Source organism: Mytilus trossulus, chromosome 11, assembly GCF_036588685.1.
Source record: "Mytilus trossulus isolate FHL-02 chromosome 11, PNRI_Mtr1.1.1.hap1, whole genome shotgun sequence".
Classification (NCBI taxonomy): domain Eukaryota; kingdom Metazoa; phylum Mollusca; class Bivalvia; order Mytilida; family Mytilidae; genus Mytilus; species Mytilus trossulus.
The window spans coordinates 48,551,215-48,563,968 of NC_086383.1; the positions used below are offsets into that span (position 1 = coordinate 48,551,215).

Consider the following 12,754-nt stretch of genomic DNA (forward strand, 5'->3'; position numbering starts at 1 on the left):
AAACAGCTGTTTAACCCTGTTGCATTTTTGAACCTGTCCCAATCAGGTGCCTCTGGCCTTTGTAAGTCTTGTATGATTTTTAAATCTAGTTTCTTTTAAATATTTCGGAGTTTTTTTTAAGGGGCCGGCGGAAGAACGACTCCATCTGCGGGATTTTCTCACTGCATTGAAAACCCACCGGTGGTATCCGGATGTTATCTGCACTTTGGTCAGGTTGCTGTCTCTTTGACACATTCCCCATATCATCGTATTGGACTCAGATCGGGCTAAATACTAATTGTTTATCTTCTATATGACCAGTTGTGCTTGCCCTAAGGTAGGGTAACATAATATTGGTGTTTGTATTGCTTGTATTTCAGGAATGACTGTTATATTTTTTTCTGTCTATGAAGAATTAATATAAAAAATGTGGTACACACTGAATAACGCGCGTAGCGGTTTTTTTTAAGTGTTCACCACATTTTTTTAATATTATTTCGAATAAACAGAAAAAAATATTGTAGTCATTTCTTATAATTTAATTCTAAAATCTATTTTAAACCAAAGTAAACCATGAAAAAACGTTGATGACGTCACGGTCACATGACAAAAATATGCCTGTAGGCTGATAACAGAACAACGTCAGTCAATTAGAAGACGCGTTACATCCCAAATTAAATTATTATTCTATATCTTTCTAAATGGTGTTGGTCGTGATTTGTTTTTGCCGTGATATTGTCCGTTTGTTTTCAACTTTTATGTAAAAAGATTTCTGTATATTACCCTTTAGATATTATATTTCTTATGTTTCAGGTTGATGTTACTTTGACATTCATCTCAAATTTCATTTTGTTCACACGTCAATATTTGGCATGGCTGTATTTTCAACTGTTACTTGAACTCTCTACTCAAGTGCACGTCATTTATTGTTTGTTATTTTTATGTTGTTTTAAACAAGACCAATCATCATTATTTGATGGTTTGATCTAACTTTAATTTGTTTATTGCATATATATCTGTAAGATTTCAAACCAAATCAGCTACCATGTCATTTTGTATAAGAAAACCGATTTAGGACAACAATAACAAAAAAAATCAAGTTTGGAAAGCATCAAAACCACGAGGGCCGATTCATATACTTGCCCTTTGGACATTTAAGGAAAGATATATAATTGGTAAACATTCAACATCTTATTTTTATATTAAACAAAGCAACCAAAAACAGTGAAAAGTCAATTACATATTGGAATGGCACTTTAGTTTGAGAGCAGTTACTACTTTTTCTGAACACAACATAATATTTATAAGAATTTCAATTGTGACATACTTTGTGGGTTAACTGTAAACATGAGAACATGAAAATATCAAAGAAATTACAAAAATCAATACCCAATGGAACTTCATAACAACTATATTCGTAAGAATTGAAAGAGACGATATGCGTGAAGCAATTCTTACGGGTGGAGCCAGATCTGCTTAATATTCCGAAGCACCAGAGATTCCTATTTATTATTGTTTAAAATACTATTTGTCTTTTCGCCGTTTGTTCTTTTTCGCAATGACAAAAGTTCTTTTTCGGCTTATGTAGATATAGATAATCTAGGAAGATATGGTATAAGTGCCAAAAAGACAAAACGACAAACGACAACTACTGAACATCAGATGTTTGAATATCCTTTTTGTACCTTTCGCCTCTTTTTCAAACTCATATTGACTAACCTAGTCCAAGAAATTAAGAAGTACTGTAAATCTTGCGTTTGTATTGCTCCTGCTCGGATAACTTCAATAACATATTTTAGGAAAAAGTTAATTTCATTATACGTAAATGATACCTTAACGTAACAAAAATCACTAATCGGCTTTAAGAAGTCAATAATAAGTAATATTAGTCTTGCAATATTTATTTATAATACATAACGAATTTTTTCTATGCTGGCTACTTTTGATGTGTTTTTGTAGAGGTATCTTGTGTTGTTTCTTATCCTTTCATCTGAAAATAGAAATAAAATATTATTCAATACCGTGTAACATAAATACACTCAAAGTGGTCTAAATATGCAATTAAAACCATACAATAAAAGACCCATTAAAGTCGTTCGGCTGTTGTCTGCTCTATGGTTGGGTTGTTGTTTCTTGACAGATTCCCCATTTCAATTGTCAATTTTACATGTATACAACTGTTCTTTAAAAACAGGGTTGATGTCCATTTTGTAAGCCTTAAATATAGGAAAATGTGGTGTGAGTGTCAATGAGACAACTTTCCATCCAAATAAAAATTTATAATAGAAAACCATTATAGGTCAATGTACGGCTTTTAACACGGAGTCTTGGCTCACACCGAACAGCAAGTTATAAAGGGCCCAACAATAACTAGTGTAAAACCATTTTTTTTGTCTTAAAGCGTTTTCATGACCATCGATTTTGATTCATTGTAAAAAGAGGATTAAACTTGATTGTTTTGTAGAATAGAAATGTATTTCTAATTAAACAATATTTCATATTATACATATCGGCAATGAGGGTTTTATAAAAATTTGGTTTTTTAAACTGTTACGTAATTTTGAATTACAAGAAAATTACAACAGGTTGGTAATGTGACACGAAAACATATTTTTAAATCCTCATGATAAATTTTATAAAACTGTGTGATAACGTTCAACAATATTCAATAAAGGCAAGAGTAGCATACCGCTGTTCGAAATTCATAAATCGATTGAGAAATAAACAAAATCGGGGTTACAAACTAAAACTAAGGGAAACACATCAAATATAACCTACATCAATGAATTTCCAAACTTAATAATTAAAGCATTTGTTATAACTAAACATTGACTTCAAACGAAACGATCAGTACAGTAAACAGACTTTGAAATGATAGAAACTATTTTTTTCAAAAGTTTAGATTTTACATCACCCTTTCAACTCCACCTAACTAAGTTGTACTGGGTTTAAAATTATATAGAAACTTACCATGAATGTTCAACAGGTGTCTTGGTCAGTTAGGAGATATTTCTTGGTGTTGCTAAACTCACTGGCAGTGACTCTACCATCACCTGAAATGAGTTAAAAATAATTAATTAGTTGGAAAACAATTCAGAGATATTTTTTAGCAAATCCGTAAACAAACACATGCATAAAACTAAATGTTGTATGAGATGATATGATAAATTGAAAAATAATTAATTGACGGCAAATGATGTGTTTTACTACATGGGTATTATATTGGTTAGAAAAACCGTAATGGTATCTAAAGAGTTATGTCCCTTACCGTAAATCGATCTTAAGTATTACACAATGAACTCACCATTTTGATCTAAACGCTTGAAAACCATCATGTTGTCAGGTTCACGTCCACGCTCTTGTATATGATATGCAAGATCTGCAGGAGTAAAGTGTCCACTGCCTGCATAGTCGTATTCTGAATATTTGCATGGTAAATAAACCAATTCTCCTCTCCAATTAAACTGTAAAGACATAAACCAAATACATGTACTTATAAAGCATGTCTTTGTTTTGTTATGAGAAACATTGGAACGCAATGAATAATCAACCTGAAACACGATCAAGTTAGTTTGTGTACGCTTTTACGGATGTATTCAATTCAATTCGGTATTTTATTTAAGTCTCATCTCTCAATAATATATAATAAATCATTACACTAAATGTAAAAATATATAAATATAGAAAGATAGGCATTCTATACAGAATAACAATAGAGTATAACATGAGATATTGTATAAAAAAAAATCCTCTATTATAAAACATATTGACAATAACATTATTTACAGTATAAAACATTTCTACGTCTATTTAAAATAAGATTACAGGCTTTGGCACAGCAACGAATCATATTATTATCTGTTAATAAAAACACTAATGTCTGTTTATTATCAATAGATATCAAATCACTTTTAAAATTTGTTGCTTCATCAAAAAAAAAATCGTCATATAAAGGACACGATAAAATGACATTCATCCTCTAAAACATATGTATGTTTATACATTGCAATCCTTTTTTTAATTCCATTATCTATAATGAAACAAATCTGTTCAATACATTTTGGACTCTAGTCAATATCCATGAAGATACAATTATTGTCGCTGTGCGCGTCTGATACAGTAAAACTGATACTAAGACGGAATGATATGATGTGATTCATGTATCTTTATTTTGTTTTATAATGCAAAACTTATTTCTTGTATTTTTTTAAACGTATAGATAAGCTTAACAACATCTTACCTCATTTTCACTGGGAAATACATTACATATGTTGTCACAGTACCACATACATCGTTTATTGACACATGATCCACCGCATATGTCATCAGCTACACATGTTTCTTCTCCTGCTAATTCTGCTTGCATTTTCTTTGCTTTGTACTTATCGTATACTTGTTTAGCTATGAACAGAGCAGGGTTGGTAATTATAGCCACTTTCGTAAGGGTTTTGATAGTGCCCTTGATTACATGACCAATTTTCCGTATAAGGCGCCTACCTCGAATTCTGGGTACAACCTTTCTTATAAATCTCCGCCCTCTTACTCTAACCCTCCATGCTTCGCAATCCTCTAAGAGGAAGACGAGTACTAAAGATAGTAAAAGAACCCACGCGATTTTCATCTAAAATATAAAAAAAAATACAAATGAACGCCGTTGTAGGTCTCCCGTAAGTGTTAAAGATAGAACAGGAATATATTAATGTTGGCGTTTATTTGTATTTATCGTAGAATTTAATATATAAAATATAATAGGTGTTGTACTCATTTACTCAAATAAACTAAGTCAAAGACTTTCTTGTATGAATACCCCACGTCTTGTCATGATGTCCGAACAATTAAATAAAAAAAAAATCAAATGATTGGTTATATATATATACAATAACAAAAGGCAATAGTATTAAACCATGTTTCGTAATTTTTACTCTTAATGTTTCTATTAACAACCTTTTAGACACCAAAAAAAAATTTCATTTGATTTTTTTAATCTAAACATAAATAAAAAAATTATATATATATTACCTTGTTAGTATTTATCTTCTAACTGCGAATGAACAGTATAATAGTAAATGAACATTACTGTTGTTACTTTTAAACACAGTGTTCTATTGATAAATGTGTATTAAATTTCCAGATTTCAAATTTTACCTTGAAATACATATAACTATTTGGAACGTCGCATGTCATTGAACTCAACATTATTGGAATGACAGATGATAACAGATTAATTCTTTGAAAACACTATTTTTTTATTTTGTGACAAGTATGATTTTCTTCAATTTTTTCACATAAAAATATTAAAACTTAGTTAATGATATTCAATTTTGACAAATTCAAAGAAATAAATCTTTTCGTTTGAAATCTAAATTAAATAACTAAAAAGTTCAATTTTCGTTTATGTTGCAATTTATGAGCCTTTTACGAATACGTTTGTATTACATATATTCATCACATTTATAAAAATTAATCGTTGGCCCTCTCAAAAAGAGCAGGAAAAATGAAAATAAATGTCATCTACTATTGTTAAGAAATTCTAAGAAATGTTATTTTTTTTATATTTTCACATGTCTTGATTTCTTCAGAAATTTTTAGTGTGACAACATGAAAATAGAGGCTCCAAAAAAACTGTGCCACTCACCTGATTCTGTTTGGTTTTGGAAATCAAGTAAAAATAGAATTGAATCATAACATAAAGTCTTATTATTGATAATGCAAACTAAGTTTAATATTGGCCCCGTCATTTTACCAAAAGAAGACATTAGTAAATTTTACAGACATTAACAATATTTTCTTTAAAAGGATAATAACTCCAATAAAATTACAATTGACAATTTTGCTTGAAGACTTTTGTGTGGATCTTCTTTTTTGAAATTTTACTAGTGAACATTTCATCTCAATCTATAAAGATAGATGTCCGTTGTTAAACTTAGTTCTGCTTTGGCATCTTGAATGATTGATTTGCTGCAAAGTAACAACAATTGGTTAGCTGCTCATAAAAACATTCCTGACAAGTGTGGTTTCATTTCAGAAGTGGTTTATTAAAAAAAGGCATCTGTATTGTCCATTTGGTCCTATGTTAAACGAGGTCCCCCGCTAGCGAACATATTTGATGAAAGATCCGCTACAAAGAAACAACACTTGGTCAGCACCTCGTAAGGAATGTTTGGTTTCATTCCATTTAGTGATTCTTTTAAAGAAGTTCAAAATGTAAAAGGTTAACGACGACGACGGACAATTAAAGGCATCTGTATTGTCCATTTGGTCCTATGTTTAAAAATCTCAGCAAATATCGCGCTTTTAATATCCCAACTTCAAAGAGGGACGAAAGATACCATAGGGACAGTTTAATTCTCATAAATTGAAAATAAACTGACTATCCCTGGCAAAAAAATGAAAGAAGAAAAACAGACAAATGTAAGAACACATGAAACAACTTAGAAAACAAAAGAATAACAACCTTAGACCCCATCAAAACAAGGGATAATCTCAGGTGCTCCGAAAGGATAAGCATATCATGCTCCACATGTAGCACCCGTCGTGTTGCTTATGTTATAACAAATCCGGTATATAGTATAATTCAGTAGGTCGCATTGATGAAAGGACAGGGGATTGTAGTTACGACGTTAGAAACATATTTGATATCATTTGTAAAACGGTTATTCCATAACGGTCATCAAATCGTAATGTAAATGAATCTATATTTCCATTATGCTTGAATTAAAAAATAAATAATGATGATTGTTAATCGTAACTTTTAGCTTTATATGTAATTTCGTGACGATCAGCTTAGCCCATATAGGTAGAGGATGTGGGAGATCCCAGATAGAATAATTGACATTCGAAAGCGAAACATGCAATCCTTATCAGTTAAAAATTCGAACCCACACTTAGATTAGTTGAACAATTTAGACAATTGAGCCATCTTCTCGAAATACAAAAGTCATATCTGTGATTAAAACTCATACTTACAATTTGGCTTAATTACAATGCATTGCTTTTGAAGAGGTGATTATAACTTATTTCCATTTTGGAATAAATTGGTCTGAAAGACTCTGTTCAATGACAGCGTTCAGTCATAACCTATTGTAAAAAGTGTATGCTTACCATACATTCATATATATGCCACATCAATAAAATCATTGTTGAATACACGAGATCAATTTAGATTTTATTTTATTTATATGTGATGTAGTCTATAACAACTGAAAAATAGAGCTTTCTACCTTTTGTGTCTTCAACCATTGTAGTACATCCTTGTTCGCCATTAACGGAAAAGTTCGATTTCGATGTGCCAATCTTTAAAAGGCCTATTTATAGATATATATGAAGATGTGATATGATAGTCAATGAGACAACTCTCCACCCAAGTCAAAATTCATAAAAGTAAACCATTATAGGTCCTTAAACACAGAGCCTTGGATCACACCGATCAGAAAGCTATATAGCGCCTAAAATACTAGACTAAGTGTTAAACCATTTAAACTGAAAAATAAACGGTATAATCTATATAAAAATGAGAAACGAAAATCACTTATGAACCACATAAATAGACGAACCTAAGATTCCTCATGAATGTGAATTTCAAAATTTCGAAATGCATTTTATTGAAAAGTACCATTAAGGATGTACACCTCTGGGAAGCCAAACATTTCTAGAATTAAACTTTTTTTCTTAACCTGATTTTTGGGTTTATAAGACTATAAAACATAATTGGTGAAGAAACAATCATATGGTGGTGCACTTCGTTTTTTGCTACGGCCCTTTGAAGATGTCCAATTTTGATGATTTTCCCGTTTTTCATCAATTTTTACCTATTTTGGGGCTATTATCGTAAAAAAAATTACAGTTCCACAATTAAACTTTTTTTCATACTTTCTATAAAGATGAAGTGGACCAATCTGAATAAATTTTACTTAAAAAACTATAGGAACGTGTTTATATAAGAAAGTTTTATCATATTTTGATGCTATCTTGTGTAAAATTTACCATGCTGTCAATGCTGTATTTTGGTGATTTTTTCTCAATTTTAAGAACAATATGCATATTCTTTCAATTTTTTTGTTCTAAATGATTTGAAAAATAAATATTTAAGAAATTTGAAAAGACCAAAATGATATGGGATGCACAGGATTCTTGTAAAATCATTTTTTGTATCTCTAACCCATTTTCTCAAAATTTTGGCTAAAATACTGACTTGATTGGTCATAAAATTTAAAAACTGGATAACTCAAAAAACATTCATTTAAAATACAATTTTTTTCACAGAGTAATGTTTGATTATAGTATTTTCAAAATTCATTGATATGTTTCACTTGTATCACATGTTTTGGAAATAACTCAAGAACGAGATTTCAACGAGACTAAACGAGACTGAAAAGTCAGAAGAATACATCCTTAAATGGAACATTAAATGAAAAGCTACTATACATGTTTATTCTTCCTATTTATAAGTTACATACCAACTCACAGTTTGCAAAAGACCTTATGACTTTATCATGTACGTATTTTGAGTTTTTTGCCTTAAATTTAATCATTTAAAATCCAATAGATTTTACAAAATGTCATTGAATTCTTTCAGGCCAAATGTTCATATCTTATTCACAATTAGCACCAGTTCTTTTATGTTCGTCTTTGACCGAGGAGATAGAGGAACAAGGAAAAGTCAAAATTTTTGAATTTGACTTTGACCTTGTCTTCCATTTTTTTTGGACCAAAGACCTCAAATCAACAGACCCTAGGTCTCTATCACTTATGGTTAACCAGTTACTAATGTACATCATTTATTGCAAATTCATTAGTGGAAATATCCTACATATGGAGTATTTGTATCGCTTCCGTCATAATTTTACAAAAACAGAGGATATAGCGAGCAATTTGGTAAAATAAATGTTGCTTTCTTTAACGGTTACAGAGGAGATCTCATCACCAAAAAAAACAGTGTTTGGGGAGAAAACCTATTTAAATAAAGAGTCTCCGACTAAACAGAGTTAGTCTCAAAAGCGTAATAGCTGTTCGATATCACAAGTAAAAAAAATCTAAGGACATCTCGTGAAACGATAAAACAGGGCAAGTAACAAATACAATAAGTCTTTCCACAGAAAAATGGAAAGACCTAATTCGCATATTTATTTTCAAATACTTAATAATTATAATCATCAATTAATAACAGACAAAAAAGGGGGGAACATATAACAGGTAACCAATCAAAGACAACATCTGCCTAACAGGCTTCTGAATATGTACAGGAACATACATTATGTAGAGGGGGTAAACATGTAAAAGAGCAGCACTCTACCTTACCTTGGTGTCACACTACAACATCAGACCAAACTTTAAAATAAATTTGAAACAGCTATCCCCATGAGAACGTATAGAAGCATATACTATCGTAAAGGCAAAAGGCTAAAATACTGATGTTAAAACTATCACAGGTCAAAGGGTTATAACAAATAACAACAAAATGCAGTTTCTCTTAGACTCAAGTATCAATCAGTACAATTCAACGGATCTAGCATTATCAGAAAAGCATAATCTCTGTGATATGCCATTACATATGCACTTAATTTCGATAATACGTATGAGTAAAGATAATAACCATATATTCAAAGAGCATTTGTATAAGATTTATACACTTACCCATGTAAAGCCAATCTTCAAAACCAACGCTTTGTATTTATGAAAAAACGAAATCCCTGACCTTATTATTAAACAATTATACATATTCTCTATTTAATGAAATGTAATATATCACATAGACACGGACGTAGCGAATGTCGGAAAATATACCCCTAGTTTGAAAAAGCCAAAAGATGCAAATTAACTTCCAACCATTCCACAAACTATAAGAAGTGTATTTTCTTCCTATGCTGCTTTTCTTGTTATCAGTATAACCAACAAACAACTATGTATCAAAGAAGCACAAAAAGACACATAGACAGAGCACAAATTAAAGACAAGAATGCAAAAATTTACCATGATAACAAAATGGCGGAATGCAGAAGCACAGAGCCTAGTCAAATGTGTCAAAGAAACAACAAAAATGCGTATCAAAGAAACAACAAAAATGCGTATCAAAGAAACAACAAAAATGCGTATCAAAGAAACGCAGAAGGCATAAAAGAGGTACGAAAGATACCAAAAGGACAGTCTAACTCATAAATTAAAAATAAAAAAACACCTGGCTAAAAATGAAAGAAGACAAATAGACTAACAATAGAACACAAGACACAACATAGAAAACTAAAGAATAAGCAACACGAATCCCACCAAAAACTAGGGGTGATCACAGATGCTCCGGAGAACAATAACATAACAATAGACAAAGCACATTAGCATAAAATGAAGCACAAGAATATAACATGTTTTACAATAACACAATAACACAATCACGGGATGAATGAGCCACGTCATATATGTAAGAAACACAAAATGACATATAGACAAAGCACATTAAAAAAGATGAAAAACAAGTATACAAAAATTATCATTGAACAATAAGACAATTATACAAAGACTGGATGTATAAATACAGAATCACGTCTCATGGATATCACAGCAAACAGACTTTAAACAGAAAAAATAATATTGTATATTAAGATAGTTATGTAATAAAAAGCAGAAAACAACAACCACTGAATTACAAGCTCCTTACTTGGGACACGCACATACATAATATGGCGCGGTTTAATGTTTTTTGCGCCAACCTTCTTTCTTACCTGAAACAGTGTAGTAATAAATAGTATCGACACAACGCATTAAACAAAAAACGAGAAACAAATACAAATACAAACAGCAACAACCACTCAATTATTTGATCCTGACGTTGGACTATCAAATATAGAATGTGGCGGGGTTAAATATATCTGTTAGGGCCAAAACCTCCCCTTTTTAAACCAATTTAGCATTCCATAGATATGTTAATCTTTAGAACAAAAACGGACAATGAGTTTATGTAAAGATATATACAATATTCACTCGTTACGACACACATATGAATATCTTAGGCTAATTAAGGTAAGTTATTGCTCAACATGTAAAGACGAAATAATATAATATAATTTTCATAATACTTGTCTAATTTTAGAATCAATCTCAAATCTTTTTTCGAAACATCCATTACACATTTTTTTCTAATTGATGGCAGCATGTCGTGTTAAAATAACCTTTGCAACCTGTCATCTTAAACGATCGTATATCCACATATCTATCTCATATCATATTACTGGAGAGGTCAATTACAAATATCTCACTATGTGGACTCGTTTTAGACTACGAACGAATTGGAAATCCGTAATATTGTATTTTATTTGGATGTCACCGATGACAAAAATCATCAAAATTTATTTTAAATTCAACTAAGTACTCGATTCTATGATGTCGAAAATGTAGGCAAGAAATCGATTTTCCTATAACCCAAAAACAATTGTTTTTAAGTTTTCATAAAGGATCCTGTAAATCATTCCAATTCCATAACGAGTTGATCATATTCAAATATTCAAATAAAATTGCAAACAAAATGTGATACAACTCTTTTATGACTGGCAAAAAGTGCGAAGCCCAGTAAGGTTCCTAGAGCTTTCAAACAAGACACCAAAATAAAATATAAAAACAAGTCCATGGTATTCAGGAAACATCTTCATGTTTCCTAATAAAGTGTCTGAGTTACAATATATTACTAGTATTTTATAAATTCAAATTATGGCAGAAGTTTCAGAAACCTAGAAACCATCAATTTGTTCTGGGTGTTAACACTTTTTTCAAACAATAGGTCACACTGTTACACGAAATGCATAGCATGATAGAATGACATGCGTACTAAAAACTAATTTGGACATCATGTACCGAATCTTTTTAAACAGAAAGGCAAGGACAGGATGAGGTGGAAAGACTATGGCTCGTTATTATCATATTGATAAAAAAAAATTAAAAGCAAATACGACGTTTGTAAAACAAAATATTTACTTTTTAAAGGTTGTGATTGACCTGGTCAACAGGGCAAATAAACATTATCATATGTAAAGAACAATCACTCTTCAAAAATAACTTGCTATATCAAAAAAGCATTTGTATTCTGCAACTCTGGATTCAAACATTATCAAACGATGTGTTTTGTCATTTGATTTTGCCATTTGATTGGGGACTTTACGATTGAATTTTCCTCGGAGTTCAGTATTTTTTTTATTCACTTTCGTCTTATTGGCAACGAACCAATTACTATTATATAAAATAAGATGGATTGCTTTATGCCGCTCTCCTTAAATTCAAAAATATACTTTTTAACAACTTAGAGATATTCGTTGGCGGTGTGTCGCATGACCCAAATGTTTATTTTATCAAATATACAATCGGAATTGTACAATCAACAATTAATCATTCGAGGTGACAGTGTACGAAAATTATGGCGACCAAGTTTTTTTTCTTTTTTATTTATAGGATATATCTTCGTCCGTGTACATTTACGCCAAACATTTTTCATTTTAAAATGAAAAATAAATTTTCAAATTGCTCTGCAAATTTAAAAGGTAGTTGGTTTGAAAAATTTAACAAAAATCTATAGAAATCAATTTCGAAAAACCATTTTCTCTATGAGATTTGAAATTTGTTGATTTTATGAAATTACATATTTGATTTAACGAAGATATTGAAATAAATAACAATAAGATTGTGTTAAAAAGGATTTTATTTTGTCAAAAGTTTAAAAATATTAAAACATTTTTATTTGCTTGCTTTATGAAACAAAACATATTTCACTCTCATTCTTGAAAGCAAATATTGAAAA

General features: G+C 30.6%; 1 protein-coding gene across 1 annotated transcript; it reads right to left on the bottom strand.

Annotated features, from left to right (window-relative positions):
• Positions 1-1,864: 1,864 nt before the first annotated feature.
• LOC134690432 (uncharacterized) lies at positions 1,865-5,058 on the bottom strand. The gene is made up of 5 exons (XM_063550399.1): positions 4,999-5,058; positions 4,220-4,600; positions 3,284-3,443; positions 2,950-3,032; positions 1,865-1,969 (listed from the first exon to the last, which is right to left on the bottom strand). The coding sequence occupies exons 2-4, from the start codon at positions 4,598-4,600 to the stop codon at positions 2,959-2,961; spliced, it is 615 nt and encodes a 204-aa protein (XP_063406469.1). The 5' UTR covers positions 4,999-5,058; the 3' UTR covers positions 1,865-1,969; positions 2,950-2,958.
• Positions 5,059-12,754: the final 7,696 nt, after the last annotated feature.

Coding starts and splice junctions, on each gene's coding strand:
- LOC134690432 (XM_063550399.1), bottom strand. CDS start 4,600: ATGAAAATCGCGTGGGTTCTTTTACTATCTTTAGTACTCGTCTTCCTC. Junction 3,444..4,219: donor TATTTCCCAGTGAAAATGAG/GTAAGATGTTGT, acceptor ATGTCTTTACAG/TTTAATTGGAGAGGAGAATT. Junction 3,033..3,283: donor CAAGCGTTTAGATCAAAATG/GTGAGTTCATTG, acceptor AACTCATTTCAG/GTGATGGTAGAGTCACTGCC.